At 39.0% G+C, this 21,444-nt stretch overlaps 1 protein-coding gene across 1 annotated transcript in view; it reads right to left on the bottom strand.

Moving 5' to 3' along the window:
• IL1RAPL2 (interleukin 1 receptor accessory protein like 2) overlaps positions 1–21,444 on the bottom strand; it is a 1,151,831-nt gene that overhangs the window by 549,862 nt on the left and 580,525 nt on the right. The window contains exon 3 of the mRNA XM_087859489.1: positions 6,734–7,007. Within this exon, the coding sequence (XP_087715615.1) occupies positions 6,734–7,007 (274 nt within the window). The remainder of the gene's footprint in view (positions 1–6,733; positions 7,008–21,444) is intronic.

Below are 21,444 nucleotides of genomic sequence, written 5' to 3' on the forward strand. Positions count from 1 at the left end.
AGAGTAGAAGGAAAACTAGGATAGTGTAATTCTCTGGAAGTCAGGTAAAGAACATATACCAAAAAGAAGGGGGTAATCAACTGTGCCAAGTGCACTGATTAAGTAAAAGAAGGAGTGCCAATTGACCTGACCATTGGATTTAGCATCGTTGAGGCACTGAAGACTTTGATATGAGCAATTTTGGTGCAGTAGTGAAAGTAAAATTCTAATTGGGATGGGTTTAATAGAGAATTAATGGAGAGGAGCTCAAGACTCTGAGTGAAGACAGCAGTTTTTGGTTTTTTTTTTTTAAGTAGTTTTGCTACAAATGGAAGCAAGGAAATGAGCAGTGGCTGACAGGGGAAGTGGAGTTGAGAAGACTTTTTTTTTTAGATTTTATTTTTTTATTTATTTAAGAGAAAGTGAGAGAGAGAACACAGAGGGACAGAGCACAGAGGGAGAGGGAGAAGCAGACTCCCCGCTGAGCAGAGAGCCCAACGTTGGGCTAGATCCCAGGACCCTAGGATCATGACCTAAGCCGAAGGTAGATGCTTAACTGACTGAGCCAACCAGGAGACTTTTCTAGATGCATAAATATTGACCTATGTGTATGCTGATGGAAATGATCCAGTAGAAATAGAAAATTCCATGACATAGGAGAGAGATGGGAGAAATTCTCAGCTGATTTCCTTGAGTAGGCAAATAAGGACAGAATCTAGTGCACAAGTGAAGCGCATAGCAGCAAGTCCAGTCCATCAATGATAACAGACTTGAAGGCAGAGTATGCAGGTACAGATGCCAGTCAGTGGATGAATATAGTGGAAGTTCTCTCCTAATTGCTACGACTAGTTTCAGTAAAATGGGAAGCAAGGGGAGGAGATGTTCGACGTTTGAGGAGGGCAATGTAAGTCATCTAGGAGGATGAGAGACTGAAAAGACTAGGAATACATAGTAAAACTATTTGGCAATATTAAGGGTCCATTTGAGGTTTATGATAATGAATTTAAAGTGAGAGTGGTCAAAGTTATTATATATTTCCCTTCAGTCAAGTTCAGCTGCAGGGATGCAGGTACAAGCACAGATGGAGAGTTGGTTTAAACAGTGTCATGGTTTTCACAAGTAAGATGAAGGGAGAAAGGGTCAAGGAAATCAAGAGGGTATATATGGTAGTGATTATAAATACTGGTCATGAAACTTCAACTAAGCTAGGCGGGAAAAGAGCAAAGGACAGTGAAAAAAATTATGGGATCACTGAGCTGCAGCTCTGGGGAGTCAGTAGATTATTGGAATTAGGGTACAGAAATGGTGAGCTAGAGGTAGTGGCAAGACTAGAAATATAAAAATGAGATTACTGAGGAGATTGCTATCGCCCTTCAATGTCCTAAAATGATGTTTCAAATGGCCTGCCACAATCATTACATTACCTACTTTATAGCCCCTGAAGAGATTTTGAATTTGGAATTCCTGCAAGATTAAAACCTTGATATTAGCAAAATAATCATAAAACAGAAAGTCACTGAAGTTTATATAATGATTCAAGGGATGGAATATATATATATATATATATATATATATGTATATTTATATATATTTATATATAAAATCAAGTTTTGGAGGTTGAAATATTAATCTTTTCATGTTATATATGTGTTACTTTATGCATACTTGCTAGAAAAAAATAAGTTAAACCAGGGACTCCTGCTCATATCCAAAAAGAGGTGGAAAAGATGACTAATTCCATGACACTTTAGCCTATGCAGACCAGAGAAGGCATCGCCTCTTTCTGAAGACCCTGCTATACAATCTTGATCTTTTCTGAGTTCAATTAATTCTATAAGATGCAGATTCTCATTTGTCCCATTAGAAACTATCTTCTCTCCTGAAAGCTGGTACCTGAGCAAGTTACTTGTTGACACCTAACTTTTCAAGGGTCAATAGTTAAGTTGGAATTAAATTATGAGAAATGCTCACTGTCTGATAATCTCTTGGTAACCATAATGGGGAATAGGGTAGGAGGGTGAAAGGTGGTGAAACATATTTCTTAGTGTCTTAGGTAGACTATGACAATTACTTTGTTTTCTAAAGACAGGTTTCCTTGCAATATGACATAAAGTGAAGCCCACTGTACATGCTCAATGAATATTTGCTGACTAACATAAAAAACTTGTTTACTATATACTGCATAGGCACTTACATGTCAGGATCATTTAAGGGCCATTAAAATCAGGTAAAATTACTGTGCATGTGTATTTATTTATTTTCTTTTTCATTGTGGAACACTTCAAACATACTCAAAAATAAAAACAATATAACGAACCCTCATATACTCAATGTACAAATTCAATAATTAGCAACATGCTACATTTCTTGTTTTGAGTATCTCTACTGCCTCAACTTTTCTGATGTTGTTTTGTTGGAGTAATAATCACTAAAATGTGATGAAACGCAAGGCAAATGTCATGCCCCAGGACTGGATAAATGCACTAAGGAACCCTTTAGAAAGATTTTGTGAGACATTCAGATTCTGAGAACCTCATTTATTTCAATGATTACTGAAGGCCAAAAATAGTTGGACTATATTCCCATTTAAGAAAGGAGTTCCTTGTTCTGTTTACTTTGTTGGAGAGGTAAATGGTCATAATGGTTTTTGAACCTATACCTGGTTCACTTCATTCGGCCATTGCGATATCCAAACACTCAGGTTTCTACAGATGTTTGATAATCATTCTTTTCATTACTTATGAATTAAATTCAGGATTATATAAATATATCTGTCTTCATCCACAGCTTAAGTCATCCCTTGTTCCAAGTTGTTGGCAAAGTGATATGTGGGATTTTGTCAAATAAGATTACTCTCGTCGTTTTTATCCTACTAAGTGCTTCCACTGAAAAGATTCAGGTGGGAAGCAGGGGAGACAGTAGTTCTTGGACTGGCACTGCCTCTCAAAATATGACTCACTTCTCCATCATTTCTCTATTACAATAACCCTTAACTAACATGCTAAGAAATTCAACTAATCACTCTTGAGACTGGCCAAAGAAAAAACACAAAAATGAGTGGCTACAGAAAGATCACAAATAGTAAATTTTTCTTGCTATGATTCAAATGGGTGGGTAATATTACTAAATATTTCATATCTGCATTTTTAGACACATTGAAATCAATAGACTAATTTTAATGAGGTTAATAATGCATAGAAAAATATCATACATAATTACCTTAAAGTGGTATCAAATTGGGGAATTTTAGGTTGGATACAGACATTGTCAAATTCAGAGCCTTTTTCACCATAAATGTCACTCTCTTGACAATGGCATAAAATCACCTATGTGGACTGAATTTCTCACTTGGCACATATTTGGAGTCAGTGGCCAGTACTAGGTCTGAAAAGCATATTTATTATACACAGCCAAATGCTAGCTACATCACTTGTGCCATTCTGAAAGAGATTTCTCTATCTCTGAGTTGACAAAAAAACTGTTGCTTCCTTTAGAATAGTGGTTTCCAAACTTTTTTTTCTTACCAAGGCACACATGAGGTAAAGTTTCACCCACCCTGTCAGTCCCAATCACTCCCTAAGATCTATTGCATGAATAAAAGATTTACTGCATGAATCTAAGCCTCTGCTCAGTGTGATATCATTTTCTCTTCTACTGATCTACGTGTGAGTTGAGAACCACTGACTTAGATGATATCTACAATAGATACAAACTTAATCTGATGTGTACTTGAGAAGGCCACCTATAGGAAAAGATTTCAGGGACACTGGGAAATCCCACTTGTGCATGAAATACTATAAGGCTTCGTTTAAAAACAAATAGGCTGTCAACTGAGAAGCCCTAGAAGCAATCACACCCCAGTCTCAAGGAGCATACTTAGCATGGAAATTTTGGTTTCTAATGCCATTCTCCATTAAAAGGAATTAGGGATCCTTGGGGAAATGGGTGGGGCAGGACTAGGACTGGGGCAGGAAATATATAAGATAAGCCTGGAGCATCTTATAGTGCTGAAATATAAAGAAATGCTGAAAATACACACACTCACACACACACACACACACACACACATACACAATGATGAGGTTATTTCAAAGGGACAGATATGCCAACTGAAAGAACTCCCAATGGGCAGAGGTAGAAGAATTTGAGCTAGAAAATAAAGTAGCATTGGATTATTACCTAATACATAATATAAATATCCATGAGTCCATACCAATTAAATAAATAGGAGTAAAGAGACAAACATTCTATGCAGAAGAATTATAAGCAATTTTATGTAGCTACTCTGCCCTTGATGAGGTTCAGCATAACTCCTCACTCCTTAATTATGGGCTGTGAATAACTACTTTCTTCCAAAGTGGAAAGTATGAAAAAAGAGGGGAAAAAAGTAACTTTACTGTTAAGAAAGACAAATACTACCTCAGGCCAGGTGATCAAGGTCAATATCAAAAGTGATAAGACATACTGAAACTCTGTACCCTTGATATGATAATGAGAATATTTTACATCTGTGGTCTTTCCCAAAAAAACACATTACCCCATCTAACCATGAAATAAATATCAGATAAATCGCAACTGAGGGACATTCCACAAAATATCTGAACAGTACTATTCAAACTGTCAAGGTCATACGAAATAAGGAAAGTCTGAAAAACTCCCACAGCCAAAAGGAACTTAAGGAGACCTAACAACTAAATGTAATGTGTTATTCCAAATGGGATCCTAGAATAGCAAAAAGACATTAAGGAAAATCTGAGGAATTCTGAATAAGAGTGGACTTTAGTTAATAATAATGTACTACTATTGGTTCATTAATTGTAACAAATGTTCCATAATCATGAAAAATGTTGATAATAGGGGAAATGGGTGTAGGGCATACAGGAACTTACTATACTATCTTTGCAATAATTCTGTAAATCTAAAACTGTTCTAAAATTTATAAGTGTAGTTAAAAGCAAATGGAGGGGTCTTTTATTACAATACATTTTATAGTGACAAAAAACTGGAAACAAAATACATGCACATAAATAGGAAAATAATTGACTAAATTTTGGTATCAGACTATTAAGCAACACAGAATATTATATACTTGAAAGGATGAGTGAACTCTCTATCTATTGACTTGGAAAGATTCCCACTACATATTTTTACTAAGAAAAGAAAATGCAGAGAAATACGTAACACTTCTTTTACTTTGTAGAACAATGAGGGAAAAAATCCCCATAAATATATATGTATATATTTTTTTCAAAGACTAGGGAGAAAGTATGCAAGGATACACACCAGATTACTAACATTGCTCAGAGTAGGAGAATGGGGTTAGAGGAGAGAAAAGAGAGGGTAGCAAGTCTGAGGATATAAGCAGGGCAGGGAAAATAAGCAATAATTAATTTGTTATTCATTATCAGTATAGAGCATCTATACAGTGGACTGATGCTTTGCAAATAAAATGTTAAATCTGTGAAAACAAAAAAAAAGCAAATGGATCAGAAGGAGGAAAAGAGATCTATTGGAGAGGAGGTAAGCAGGAAAAGTGTAGCAGCACCTTAAAAATATAGTGTCAGTCACTGAAGCTGAATTACCATCTTTTTTCTCAATTTTGCCAAGAGATGCCCAAGTAGGTAAAAATATTGATTATTGCTAAGGATGTGATGAGAATGCTTGCTATTTCTGCCAATATCCTGGAGTTTTTGCCCACCACAAACAGAAACTAAACTCACTAGTTGCTTCCCCAACACTCCCCCCTCAAAACACACAAGTACAAAAGTGATGCCTAGAGCATCAAGAAGATTATTTATACACCACCTTGTTCTCCTGGCCTTTTGAACAATGAGGCCTCACCAGGAGGTTCGAAGTGCTTTTGATGAAGAGGTGACACAGCTTTGGCATCAAAGTCCACAGGAGACAAAAATAGGAAGGGTCTGCATTTCCAAGAAGTTAAAATCAAATAATGGAGTGTAGGTCCCTGGTGAGCAAGATCAGAGACTCCCAAAATGGCAGAATTGAAAAATGGTTTAAAGTTCATCTCAGCTATCTACTTCAATACCTAATGCAGTCTCTGTCTGAGATTCTAGACCCTCGATCCTAGCACCAGGTAGAAGGGAAAGGAAGGACATATTGTGGAATCCCTAAGTATAAAACAGATTGCTTTTCACAGTAAACTTCTTGCAAGAATGAATTCTATCTGTGGTATCTTCCCTGTAAAGCACCTACGAACTCAGGATGACCATGTGTTTACAGGGCTCAATGTTGAATATTTAGATACAGTGGACTCAAGCTCACGTTGCAAATTCTGTGAAAAATTTCAACAGTAGCTCATTTGCTAAGAGATCTCCCAGTAGCATCTGAAGCCATTTTCCATCAACGAAAAAAGAGGGACCTTGGCCTAAATGATACTTTAGGCCATTTTCATGGTCAGATGTTAAGATCATTGAGCCAACTGGCTCTATGAAAAAACAACTGTTAATATAAGACCCTAAGGGAGGGGTGGGGTTGAGGAAGAAATGAACCACAAACTTTTCTAAATTATATGAGCATACACAGTAAATGAAAGTCCCATTTTCTGAAAATTTGATAAGAATTTGCTGTCTAGTTCCAATAAATAATTAGAATTGAATTTATTAAAGTTCTACATACACTGCAACCTTTCAAGAATATATCCACTATATAAAGTGAGCAACACCTCCACACACTCCAGGCCCAATAAAAAGACTACCAGCTATGGTACTGAGCAATATTTTCATGCGGCACTCACCTTAAAACACAAGTGTAGAATCCACTGTCTTGTGCCTCAGCTGAGTGAAACCATATTGAATCTTCTTCTTTGCTCATCCTGACCTCTGAAAAGATGATGGGCTCTTCCAAATCACCTTTGTTTTTGTACCACATAAGCCTGAGCCCAGTGCTCTGGGCCATGCTATAGTTGGTGCGAATATAACTGTAGAAAAGGGCACATTTCACTCGTACTGGTTCACCTGCCAAAGCCATGTATGTCTTGAGATCCACTGACCAGTCAATGCAGCCATCCACTGAAAGAAAACCAGATTGGGCATGAAATGCAGTGAGCACTGTTAATACTAATGATAAGAGCAACAATCATTGCCAACATGAACTGAGGACTTACTGTGAGCCAGGCTTCACAGAATCTGCAGGTCAGGTGCTTTACATAGATTACCTCATTTAATCTTCCCAGTGATCCTTTGAGATAGACCAGCATAGCATCCTCCTTAGACCTGCCAAGCAGGATCCCTAGTCTGGCTCTGTGCCTCCGGGGAATTTCCAGTCCTCTACAGTAACCTTCTGCATGCAGTTGACTGGATCCTCCAAGGAGCTCCAGCACTAGTGCCTATGTGCTTGTCCTGGGGCCCCACCACTAGGTCCCAATTCCAGCAGAGTAGCCTGTCCAATGGATCATATCGGCCAGTCATATGGTATTTGCTTCACAGGACTGTGTGAGATGGACTGATAGGATGACACTGACATGGAGATTATAGGTGACTCAAATTGTTTGGACAGGAGCCCCCAAAAAGAAATATTTCCAGGGGACCCTTGTACAGCTTAGGAGCAGCCCTGAGATTCACTTATGATTCTTATTTTACAGACAAGAAAACTGAGACTCAGAGAAGTTCAGTGACTTTGCCCAAGGTCGCACAGCTAAGAAGTGGTAGAAAACCAGTCTCGATTCTACAGACTGTGTTCTTAACTCCTACTTTATACTGCCTCTGCTTATAATTGTGACAGGAACGACTATATTATTTATTTGCCTTTGAGAAAAGTTGGAAGCCGTAGGCACCTAAAGTGATTATTTTCCATTATCTATATGCCAGTTTTCCATGGTATGACCTATTAATAGCAGATATTTAATCACAGTTCGATTTCTTTTTATACCCTAAGGCCTCCCTTGTTGTTCAGCTGGTGTTTGCTCATGGGAATATATTATATTAATGTCAGCTTTAATCAAATAATATTAGGTGGGTAAATCTACCATTAAAGAAAAACATATACAGTAAATTCCCTCTTTTCCAGAATGGTTGGAAAGGATACACTGGCTAATTTAATATGCTAATCAACACAATTAACAAAGATAGTCTACCTCCAATTACTTAATTTCAAAGAATTTCATCAAATTATGCTATATCCCTTTATATTACTTGATTACTCTTTATAAAATAATTCTTTCATAAACTGTATAAACACTGGCATTTTAAAATTATATGCTTCACTTATAATTTTGTAAACTGATCTGCTTCCTTTTTTAGATGTTGAGAACTCTGTAGCCCAGTGTGTTTATCTTTTAACCTCAGTTGACAGGAAGCTCAGGGCTAAATGCAATACTCAAATGCAATAACTATCTTCTTTTTTAAAAATTCATTTATTTGAGAGAGAGAGAGAGAGAGCAGGTAGGGGAGGGGCAGAGAGCAAGGAAGGGAGAGGAAGAGAATCTCAAACAGACTCCATGCTGAGCGCAGAGCCCAACTCCAGGTTGATCTCATGACCCTGAGATCAGGACCTGAGCCAGAACCAAGGGTGGGACGCTTAACCGACTGCACCACCCAGGCACCCCCAAATGCAATAACTATCTTACCTCAAGATTTTGCTTTCTCTATACAAGGTTTCTTGACCTAGGTTTCAAGGACACCCAGAGGGAGGGTGCCTGGGTAGACTTCAAGGTTGTTGTGCCTCTTTGCACAGTTATACTTTTCTGGGGAGATATTCCACAGCTCTTTAATAGATCTTCAAAGGGGTCTGCAGGCCAAGAATGTTTTTGAACTCTGTGGTTTCTGATCTCTCTTTCTGACTTCATTTTTTATTGCCCTGCTACATACGGGCTTTTATTATAAGCTATCTCAAATCCTCTTATGTATGTGAAATATTCATTGGAAATAAATTAATAATCAAATAAATAACTCATTCTAAATTTATAGCGAAAGGCATTTGAACTTTCTTTGAGGATTCAGAAGGCACCAGATTCACCACTATGGATTTTGAAGACCACTGTGCACTGTTGAAGCCAAGGAGGTACAACTGGATTAGACTAAGTATGGACTTATGACTAGCTATCTCTTGGGGGGCTTTTTTAATTCACTCCCCGGTATCGGTCATTTACCTGTCATGTGTCACTCTCATAACTGTCAATAATAGAGGGGGGAAATCTGCATTAGTTAAACTTTCTGGGTCATGGTAAATTATGGCAATCCATATCTGGATTAAGTGTGATTTTAATATTTATTGTTGTATCATCTTTAAATGAATTCTATATTATTCCTTTTTGTGTATTGTCTGTGACACTGTTCCCATGCATCAACAACAAGAACCTGGGGATAATTTAAAAAGACTCTTTAATAGTCCAGTTTTTTCCCCTAACCCTAAGCTGCACAGCAAGTGTTTTTGAATTAACAAATTTGGCTTAGCAAAGTAGCTTCAACTTCTATAATTACCTACTTAATAGGGAAAAAAAGCTTTTGGAATGTTTTTTCCATTTGTTCCCTAAATCCCTTTAGTTGCCTCCTTTAAACAATCTGTTGTATAATCTCGCTTTTACAATGTTAACAGGCTGGTTTGGCCCAGTAGTGACAGTACATGGTTGGTATTGAAGATAATAAAAATATCTGCTCCTGAGATACAAAGATCATGCTCGAAGGCAGTTGAAGACATTTAATTGCCTTTACAATTAGCTTTATCATACAGACCTTGAGAGTATACTGAGAATTCATTTCCTTTTAAGTACTATTTGAGCAAAATGTATTTGATTTAATAGATTCATAGTTCCTTTTCCTCTGTTCTCTTATTTAGCTAGCAGAGAGGAAGTATTTAGTTATAAGGTAGTCAATAGGCAGAAAACAGATCTCCAGTAATGGGGAAAACAATTTCTGAATGTTATCCCCTTTATTCTTTTCCTTTAGTAGTCACAATACAAGGTTAAAATATAAGGTTTTTCAAGAAACCTGAGGGAATCTTCCCCAAAAGTAGACAAAGGGTATGATACCAGGGATCTGTGAAGGCCCATCTGCCACCAAATATTTTCCCACACTGAACTTTCCTCAGTAGAAATCCATTCCCATGAGTTGAGGAATTATAGTCTTATATCTAGAGAGTATTGGACCACTACTAGATTCCAACATGATGGTATGACTTGCTTCTCCTGGATTTCTATTCCTAGGTAAACAAACCAAGGGTGGGGCAAGAGGGGATAGAATATGATATAGTACATTCGTTTTTTTAGATTTGGGAGTAGTAAAGCAACTAAGAAGGATGTACGGCCATAAAAGACCTGGAAAGTCAGGTGACTAGGCAGCATGAAAGGACCGAAATGGTGAGGTTAAGAGAGAAGCACTGAAAGGTGTGATAGAGTCTCAAAAAGGCAGCAAGAGGAGAAAGGTCACATACAATTCAGTTAGCCAAGGTCGTTGCAGGAATCAAAGATGGTACCACCAGAAGTCACCAGTGCAAATCACATTTCTATCCTGAGACTGAGTTGGCAATAATATGCCACACTTTCAGGGCCCCTCACATGTTGACACTCTATACATATTTGGCAAATAGGGATCTGTGATGCAGCTGACAAAGGTGCAGACTATGGCCAGGTTGGGGACATAGTGGAATTGAGTAGCCCACAGAGGAAGCCAACCTGCTAGCTTGATCTCATCCACACAGGCCTGTAATCCAGAGTGATCCAGCCCCATTCTGTTTACAACTCCAGTCACACCCGTTTAAGTTTGCCCCCAAAGAGCTCCTGAGAAAAGTGGTTTCTGGACAGACAAGCTTCTCCCACAGGTGATTTGAAAACTGGGTTTCACCGACCAGCCACAAGTGTAATAGAGGCACTACAAGAAGGAAAACACTTTTCCCCCAAAACTGAAATTCTACAGTCAGATTGAAGCTTGCTACAGCACAAGCTCATCAAAAGTGTGAGTGAATGCTGCCTGTTCTCTGCTTCACAGTAACTCAATATGGTTATAAATATTCCTGTCATTCCATTAGAAAATACCTCCTATTTCTAAATTATCCATTCTCTGTTTACTCCTAAGTCCTACGAATAGCAATTCAAGTATTAACAACAACAACAAAAAACTGTATTTCTTTAGATTCTCACTCTACTTCCTTGATTTACATTTCTGTAAGGCTCACAAAGTTATTACTCTCAGTTTAGTCTTGTTGGCAGAAATGCTTTAATATCTGAGCTATCCAAAACAATTACAATGGAGAAAAAAAAAAGCCACTTCTTTAAAACCCAGGTCTCTGGGCGCCTAGATGGCTCAGTGGGTTAAGCTTCTGACTCTTGATTTCTGCTGAGGTCATGATCTCAGGATCCTGGGATGGAGCCCCATGGCTGCCTCGCAGCTCATCAGGGAGTCTGCTTCTCTGCCTCTCCCTGCCCCGCCCCGTTGCTCACTGCTTGCACATGCACGCTCTCACTCTCGCACGCTCTCTCTCTAAAAATAAATCTTTTAAAAAAAATTTAAGAAACCCGGGTCTCTATTTTAATCATTTTCATTACAATCTGCGAAACAAGTGTGTTCTTGGGAAATCTGACATGAAGATTCAAATAGGAAAAAAAAAAAAAAGAAGTGTATGAGCACATAAAGGGACATACCAGTATCCACGCAATTTATTTTGCCAAGAGGAGACTCCTAGGGGTAAACTTTAATACAATCCCATGGGAAGTGCCCTGGGTGACAAAAGAAAACCTATTTAGCCTCTTTATAGATAAGCCTTGGCTTTCTCCTCAATACAACCAGGAGAGGAAAACCTGCTATACCTACCTGCTGTGAAAACAAAGCTCTCAGAAAAGTTTATAAATCCCTAAAATAGGATAAGATGTTGTTATCAACAATGATTTTATATTATTTTAGAAAAAAATATTGTGTACAGTAAAATTACAGACTCTAGAGGCTATATACATTACAATTTTTACTGGGGGAGTAGGATATATAGCTATGTTTAGAAATGGCATTTCTGGATTTTTACCCCAAATTAGAAATCTGTTTAGGTAAAATGGCTAATTAGCACAGTAGAAAATATGCAAGCTCCAGATATCTTGATGATATTCATGACAACTTAAGTCCTCTGCCTCAGATGTACATATGGTACTAGTTTATTACGTGTTTGTGATTAATAAATTCATTTGTTAAACCAGCTGTTTTCTTTTAACTATGTCAGCTATATCTTTCATTTTTACAGCCAGCTCTCCTATTTGTGATCAACAGGGCAATTGTTAGGGGCAATTCATCAAATCACCACTAGAGGGGGAGCTGTCCAAGTTTTTTTGTGTAGCAGTCGTATTTCCCCACCTAACCTCTAAAACTGAAAAATCACTATCTGCCAACCACTGGTTGCTGGGGAGGGAACACAGCACAACTGGGGATGCACCACTGTGGGTGAGAGAGAGAGCCACAAGGTGAGCATGTGGCTGAGTTCTTGCTCAAACTAATCAGTTTACACATGTGTAATTAGGTTTCACATACAGCAGGTGGATGACCAAACACAGAAAGGTGCAACAGCAGCTACTGGCATTCATTGAGCCCTTGGTACAGAATAGCTGGGTGCTGGGATAGGTGTTTTGCATGTATTTTTCTCATTTCATTATCCTGTTAACTCTGGGAGGTAGGGACTCTCACCATTCCCATTTTACTGAGGAGAAAAAAAAAAACCTCAGATTTCAAATGACTTGCTCAAGTTCACACAAGATGTGGTGGTAGAGTGTGGATCCCAACACAGGTGAGCTGGACTCCAAAACTTATGTTCTTAATCACTGCGTGTTTTATATATTGCCTCCTATACTCCTCATCACAGCTCATGAGCCATTAAAATATTAAGGTTTGCTTGATGCTATCCAAATTGTCATATGTATTCCAAAGAGCACAGGTTTGTCCAGTAGAATAGACCTTTCCAGGTGAATGATAATCTATCCCCAAATAATAACCATTGTGGGAATAATAGCCATCAAATAATGTTTGCCAATTATTTATCTATGAATTACACACGGTACTTACAGAGTAACGAATTCTTAATTTGTGTACTTGATTTAACCTCTGAAGATCAGATCTAAAACTTGGATCAATTTTATCTGACCCATATGGATTTATTTAAAATTAAATATCTAGGGATGATCACCCAATTCCTAAAATCATAATCTAGGAATAGATTGTTTTTATCTTAACATTTGTATTTATGTATTATAATTATTGAACACAATGTTATTCTCCACATTAATATTTTAATGCGGGAGTTAAATGTTATTTCTTTCTCAGCTCTCCCCCAAACACACACCTACCAACAAGTTTCTTTGCATTTATACCCATCATGGTAAACACTATCTGCCTCAAGTGGACAGCCCCAGGCACAAGAAATCAAACCCTCCAAGAAGTAAATGGCTTGTGCCCTTACTGCTGGACCCATGCCTCTTTGCCCCCAGCCTGGAAATATGGACAGAGCTGTTTCATTATTTTTTAAATAATGTTCTGTCAGTAGAAAAAATTTATTTTAAAAATTTCATCTGTTCATCAGTATCCATCAATACAGAAACTATCCTCCACTTCAGCTCTATAAATACAATGAGTGATTATCGCTTCAGGTTTTAAAAAGCATTTCTACGCTTTTTATGAATTGGATTATACGCTTTCCTTTCACACTTTTACCCCCTACCATTCGTCAATGGGAAAGTTCTGCCTAAATGAAGTCTTTCATCTCATTTCAACCTAGTTATTACGCTTAATAATGGGCTGGCAACCATTTTCATTTCCCTTTCATTACAGGATCTGTGCTACACTTTGTCAAGATCATTCCTTAGATCTTTACCCGACAAATGAGCCTCAATTAACGTTCTGGAGGTGAAGCCACATGAAACATTATAACCAACTCCTCAACTCCTGTTTACCTTAAGCCTGATGAGAGCTTCCTTGGGAATTAGTCACTAGCCAGGAGCCCTTCTCAGATGCACTGATATTAATTTGAAGGCTGCAGCAGCAAATGAGCCTGTGGGAGACGGGATATCAGCACTGCCCGCCAACCCCACTAGCAGACTTTCTGCTGCCCCCTCAAATCCAGGATCCTTGGCAGCAAATTTATATTCCATGCCAAATCTGCTCCGCCTTCCATGTTCACAGTCATCCAAATCAAAATCTTTGGAAATCATCCCTGAATCTTGTCTTTCCCTTCCCACTGACCTCCCCCTGCTCCTCCCAAAAAGACATTAAAGCTTGTCATTTCTGAAAAGTTACTTAAATTCTTCCCTTCCTCTCCATCCTCACAGATGTGAAAGTCCAGGTCCTTCTCGTATCTTGTTTGGACTATTGCAATTCCCTTCTAAATGATTTTCTGACTTTCCCATTCCAATCTGTTCTTTAAACAGCTACTAAGTGATCTTTCTGAAGTATATGACCATGTCCTTTCACTGTTCAAAACCTGCAATGGCTCCCGGGATTCACATCTCTAAGCCTGGCTCCCCTGGCTCACCCTAGACTGCCTATTGTTTCTGCCCTTCCCCACAGTTCTCCACACATCCTACACTTCAGTCAATACTCACCTTCCCTGAACATGCCATTCACTTCTCTCTGCCTTTGCTCTTCAGGTTTCTTTCTCTAGAACACCCTTTGCCTCTGTTCTATGTATTGAGATCCTACTAATCCTCCAAGATCCAGCTTCAAACGCCACTTCTCCTATGCAACTGTACTTCATTGCCCCATGTGAATTCTTTCCCCTGTGGTGCCCTCACCACGTGTTTGTCTCCCCAGCTAGATGGGCCTCTCATTTACTTTGTATTCTTAGGACAAATTCCAATGCATTGTACATAGTAGGTACTGAATGGGGATGAAATTATGTGGGTTTTTTTCCCCTCAATTTTACTAATAATCAAAAGTTGTGTTTTGTTTTGTTTTGTTTTGTTTTGAACACAAAAGTTGTTTGAATTTATCAAAGACCTTAAGATTCCTCCTGCTGGGGGCACCTGGGTGGCTCAGTCATTTAAGCATCTGCCTTCGACTCAGGTCATGATCCCAGGGTCCTGGGATGGCACCCCGCATCAGGCTTCTTGCTCATTGGAAAGTCTGCTTTTCCCTCTCCCTCTGCCCCTCTCCCCGGCTTGTGCTCTCTCTCCCTCTCTCTCTCTCTCTCACTCTGTTCTCTCTCAAATAAGTAAATAAACTCTTTTAAAGAAAAAAGATTCCTCCTGCTGTTACCCACCACAGTAAGCAGTGATGTATCCAAACTCTGACAAGAATGTCAGAAGATAGACCCCAATGTTCACAAGAACAAATGACTGCCACCTTTTCATTAGCCAGCATCACTAGAAACAGGAATAACAAAATAAACTCTATGCCACATTTCTGCTCCAGAACTCACAATCCCCTGGTCAGTCAGCTAAAATCACCAACTCTATCACCCAAGCTCTTCCAAAGGCCCTATCCTATCAAAATGCCTTACTCTTGACAGGCTGACCTCCTCCCTTCCAGTCCTGGCCTAGCCCTCCTTGTCAGGGAACAGTTATGCTGTGGGCCCTTACCCACTCAGCTCTTTCCTGTCTGCATCCTCATACCATTTCTCCCACCTTCCACACCGCCCCAACCAAATTTTAGTCATGCCCTGAGCTTAGCTTACCCAGGTGTCAAGCTGGGAGTGGCATCCCGGTTTTCCTGCCATGTTGATTGGCACATTAGTCAAGGTCAGAGACTCATGTTTTTTTTTTTTTCTTTTTTCATTTCATCACTCCTTGAGCACCTCCTGGACCAGACACTTAGTAGGTCTTACTGAATGTCATTTTATATATTCTCATTCCATGAGACCTTGCACAATTAAGTGTGAATGGAGTGAGCTGCTTTGGTTAATTAATTTTCACATTACCTAGAGGTTAACCTTTGGATTGTTGAAAATCTTTTCTAAAACATTCAAATCCACTTTTCTACTTTAGTAAGTAAAGAATCATGATGAAACTGAAATCTTTCTGGATTGACTGAGGATTTGTCAGGTCCTCAAGGTCATCACCCTAGACCCGAATGCCAAGGCAGTATAAGAAAACGGCATAACAGCACGGAAAGAGCATAGAGCTAGCTAGAGATCAGAAACCCTGGGTTCTCATTCCACCTCTGCCTCTTTAAAAAGATACATGACATCTGAGAAAGTCAGTTTCTACTCTGAGAAGAAATGCAGGCATTACACTAGACAAGCTCTAACCTAGCACCAATAAAACAGATTATTTGATGGTCGATGAAGTCTTTGGTCAAGAAGACAATCTGCAAATGTGCTAAATTGAAAAATATCCCTCTGGCAATATTCTTTTTGATTTTTTCTTAACTTCAAAATTACAGAGAACTAAAAAGAATAATATTAAAAATTCCCATGACTTTACCATCCAAATTTAATAATGTTAACTTTTTTCCAATTTGCTTTCAGTAGCTTTGTTTTATTAAAGAAATAAAGCATTGCAGCTATAGCTAATGTCCCCTTTAGCCACCATACACAGTCCCATCCTTACCTTAAACCCGTCTGGATATAACCTATTCCTTCCAACTTGTAGATTCTTGCACACATAAATAGGTACCCTGAAGAAAAATTACTGTGATGAATAAAAGTTTGTCTTACAATGAGGAGTATAGTATATATAGGAATAAAAACCAGTGAACTGAGGGCTCTTGTGATATGGGTTCCAGTCAACTGAGGTCTAATAGAGTGTGTTTAGAGGTGTGCACATACCCCATAGATGCACACACTGCCCCTTTCACACACAGAGCCTTAGTGCAGGCAAACTTCAGAGTCTACAGGCATTTTCTGCCCAAAGTTAGTTGTTTCCATGCCATGTGCTGCCACACAGATTTCAGGATGAGACCTCTGATACTGTCGAAGTTCTGCTCTGTTATGGGGAGAGCTCTGATTCACAGCAGAGACACAACTTCTGCTCATCAAATAGTGAGGTTCTAAAAGTTACAAGGAGGGCCCACATCTTCAATTCTACACTTGGTTGTCCCTATTGCAAATCAAATTGTGTCAACTAGGATACATAGACTCCAAAGTAAGTGCCGATTAGGGCTTACTCATCTTCGTTAGATAACTTATTTCATTCTCCATTTACAAGCTTAGCACATCATTGGGCTACCATAAACCCCTCCTTCTGCTGAGCTAACTAAATAACAGAAACCCTCTGCTGTCTCTGACTGTCAGGGGGCTGTAAGAATTAAATACATCAGTGCACTTCAAATGCTTAGAACAGTACCTCGCACACAGACAATACTCAGCAAGTATTTTCCATTACCTCTTTGACTACTGCTACTATTCCTAATAACTATATATCTAGTTTATTAATTCTTCTACTGTACTTCCCAAGTGTTTACATATGACAATGCACATTATTTCAATGAAAAGTGTCTTTTATATCATCTTTATAATAAAGTTAGGTCATTAATTTTTTTTTCCAAATTTGGGGCAGAGGTAAGTCATATTACCTATAAATTTCATTTCAGGGCAGTGAAGGGCCATTATGAAATATTTTAGAAATGATGTTTTCATATTAATTACATATGATAAATATGTGCATACATATAAAGGTGCATGCTATATTATAAAAATAAATGTTACAATATTATTAAAGATTGCATATATTTATATTTTATAAATTATTTATAAATGTACTCTTACATACCGCATATACTTGTAGTTTATAAATTTGCATATATTTATATGACATATTTACCTTATATTTATGTAATCATAATATAATTTATAGAATAAAATAGTTATAACTAAATGTATTTGTTAGTTGACTATAATTTTTTGAATCATATGAAATTGCGGTTTTTATAAACCAAAAAAGTTAAATACTGAAAATTTAATGATTCATCCTAATATATGTCTAATATAAAATATCATCATACATTTAAATAAACATTTATTAGATAAAGTAACTATCTTAAAAAGGAAGAGTACAGCTAAATAGAGTTGAGACTTCCGTGTTAGCTGGTAAATATTTTTATTATTTGTCGACACAAATTGGTCTGTGCTAGGGCCCTTCTGATAATTCATAAAACCAGCAGAGCTTCTTCTAGCTTCCAGGCCTTTGCAATGGCTGTGCCCTATGCCCTATGCCGTTCCCTCAGATACCCACTTAGTTCACTGGCTGCCAACATTCTTCACGTACCGGTTCAAATAAGTTGGAGGTGGGGGCAATTACTGTTTCCAGGACTGGCCATAGGGATGACCAGGGCTTGATAACCTCCGCCCATTCACATCATCTCTAGAAGCATCTCCCAGACCCTGAACACTTCCCTTCCTTACCCCATACCCCAAGCGCATCTGATCCCCATCCACTCTCAACGTGTGCATGGTCCACACCGTGAACGCCAGCCTCATCCAGATCGGTGTCGAGGAAGGGCGATAATGGAAGAGGGAAGCAGTTTCTCCCTCCGCTGCCCCCAGCGGCAGCTCCGCCCGGTCCCCTCCCCATCCCGGCTCCTCTTCTCCCGGACTGGGGGCGACGGCAGCCCTGGGGCACCTGAAGTGCGAGTCGGCTCACGTGGCCTCGAGGAGGAAACGTCCACAACCCAGGCACGGTGGAGCGCCTCTCCTCAGCGACCGCTAGAAGGTAGCGCGTTCCGGGGAGAGCGTGCAGACGAGCGCTGTGGACCGAGGGCCGCGGGCCGGGCCCGGAAGCCAGTGCCTGGGCTGGGGGTGGGGTGACGGGGGATGCGGCGCTGCGTAAGTACCTGTAGCTGTAGCACCGACGAAACCAAGACGTTGCTCAAGGGGGCGCCAACCACTGCGGAGCTGACCCCGGCCCTCCCCGCCAGGGAAATGGCCCGGTTCAGAGCACTTCCTAGGTTCAGTCTGCATCTGCGTAGTGTTAGCGTCATAGTCATAGTTTCACTCCCCTGGATGCTGGCCTCGCCTTCTCCTCTCTCGGAAGTGGGTATGGTTATAGGACATTCCATAATGTTACTATGTGCAGTTAGGTTAACGTTCAAGAGCTAATGGTATGTCACTGTGCCCGGGTATTGACAGTTCCCGGGGTAAAAGGGGCATAATTATAGCATATCCACAATAATATTGTCTGTAATTAAATCAATATTATAATGTTATAATATTAGTTACCCAGGAAGTATCTCCAGGAATACTTGTACTATGCTTTACCTTTTGTTCATTGGGTATAATTACTGTGCATCCATTATAAATTGTGCTTACATTATTATTAATTATATTATTTAATTATTTCACCTTTATAGTATCCATTATTATAACTAAGGTCATAATTAAGTTATTATGTCATTAATTATTATAATGAATACTACAATTGTATTAACTATTATGTATGCCATAATTGTATTATTTATTACAAATGTTATAGTAAGTATAACACAATTTAATAATTTACTAATAAAAATATTTAATACTAAATTAATTCCATACTGTTAAGTAGCCCTGATGTTAACCTTTTCATCTCATCAGAATCAGGATAACTGAGGTAAAGCATTAATGCAGTTAATTGCATTATTAGGATATTTTTTTAAAAAACTACAGTAACTACCATTCCTGGTAATGCTGGTATGGCAATTTTCCCCTCTTGGAAATGGCATAATGATATCACATGATTAATGTTGTTATTATTATTATTACTAACATTATTTTAATGCCTACCCTAATAATGGATATCAATATAAGAATAATGATGTTATCTGATGCCGCCTCTGAAATGGAGATGATTTCAGAATATTGATAATTTATATTACATTGATATTAGAATCTAATTATTACCACTTCTGAGAATCTTGGCATGCATCTGTAAAATGGACATAATTATGAGTCATCACCAATACTGTTGTTTGCTTTTATGTTAGTACTATAGTTGCAGTTAATGCTATTAGGAATGACTTTCTTGTAAACGAGGGAGAAATTCACATGTCACAAGGTTTTTATCAGATTTAAATGAGTTAGACCTTGGCACACAGTAGTAATGATGATAATATTAATAATAGGAGAGTTTCTTAACTTCTTACTGTATATCAGGTGCTGCTTAAGTGTTTCACATGCATTGACTCAATCTCCACAACAAGCATGTGAGCAGAATAGATATTATAGATACCCCCAGTTTACATTTGAGCAAACTGAGATTCAGAGAGGTTAAATGTCTTGCCTAATGTTCCACAGCCAGTTTGATTCCAGGTTCCATTCTCTTAACCACTGCTTGGGTATTCATGGGAATAATTATCACACATAACTAATATTTTTTCCAAGTTACTATCTTACTATTATGATGCATCAGAAAAGAAGGAAGGTTTCCTTATTTTTCATCATAAAATGGTCATAGGTACAGGCAGTGGCGGGTATTAAAGGTGCTGATGTTTGGGATCTAGGCAGGAGTGGGGTGACCAGAGTAGGAGCGGGGGTTGGATCTATCCCTCCTGATGTTGTCAGGAGACTCATTTCAAGTAACTCAGGTCAAAAGCATCTGGTAGAGTGTTGGCACACAATAAATGCTTCTCAGGGGTTGGTTAACCTTCATTATGCTGCTTACCTTCCTAGTAGCCAAGGTAAAAAGAGTAAGCAAATTTTAGAAAGGAAAAATGCAAAGAAAGATACTATTCCCGAAGCTCAGTTAATGAGTGTTCATTTTCTCTCTCCAACTGTGATACCACCCCCTCCACCTTCCCTGAATTCCCTGGTCAAAGGAAGATACCTCATGTCAACAGCCTGTTGTTTACAGCTGTTTATACAGTAGAATTTGACATCACACAGTGGTGTAAGGCTTCCAGCCTGCATGTGTCCAATATATACTTGGATAAGACCCATCTCAATCGATATGGTCTGGAAAACTAGAGGGAATGGAGTGAGGAAGGTAAAGGGAAGAAAGATGATGATGTCTGGGTGAAGGAAGCATTGAGAGAAGGAATAAAGGAGATTTGTTAATGGGATAGAGGTTTCTCAGCCCCTCATAATAAGGAATGGGAGGCAAGGGTTCCCTCTAGGAGTGGTGGGAGGATGAAGGTGAGACTTAAAGGTAGGATCGGGTGGAAATCTGTTTAATAAGTAGTTAGAACCCCAAGTACACCACCCCAACACCAGTCTGCACATTAGTAGAAGGCTGGATGAAAGATCTCTAGAGGGTTTACCTGGGTTTATTCAGGCCAGGCCACTGTTCCTTATTAATGACTATTTATCTACCAATGAGCTTGGGCATTTTGCAGAACTTTTGAAAATAACACAGCCCAGACGGCCCCAGTTAGGGCCATTGGAACAAGGAGCTCCAGACTCCACCAAACCATGGAGCCCACCAATCCATGGAGGCCTGACCATTCCCTTCCCCTCCTGCAAGGCCCATGGAAAACCAAAGTTAAATACCACACACCCCATTTTCCTGCTGGCCTTTGCTTTGCTCCTGGCTCTGTCCCAAACCAGTCCTGAGCAAGCCTGCAGTTGTTACCCACCGTACCTCTAAGTAATTCAGTGGGACTCAGACATGGGTGAGCCAGGACAGCAATATGTCCC

This window comes from Ursus americanus, chromosome X, assembly GCF_024610735.1.
Source record: "Ursus americanus isolate L20-20 chromosome X, mUrsAme1.1.p, whole genome shotgun sequence".
NCBI classification, from domain to species: Eukaryota; Metazoa; Chordata; class Mammalia; order Carnivora; family Ursidae; genus Ursus; species Ursus americanus.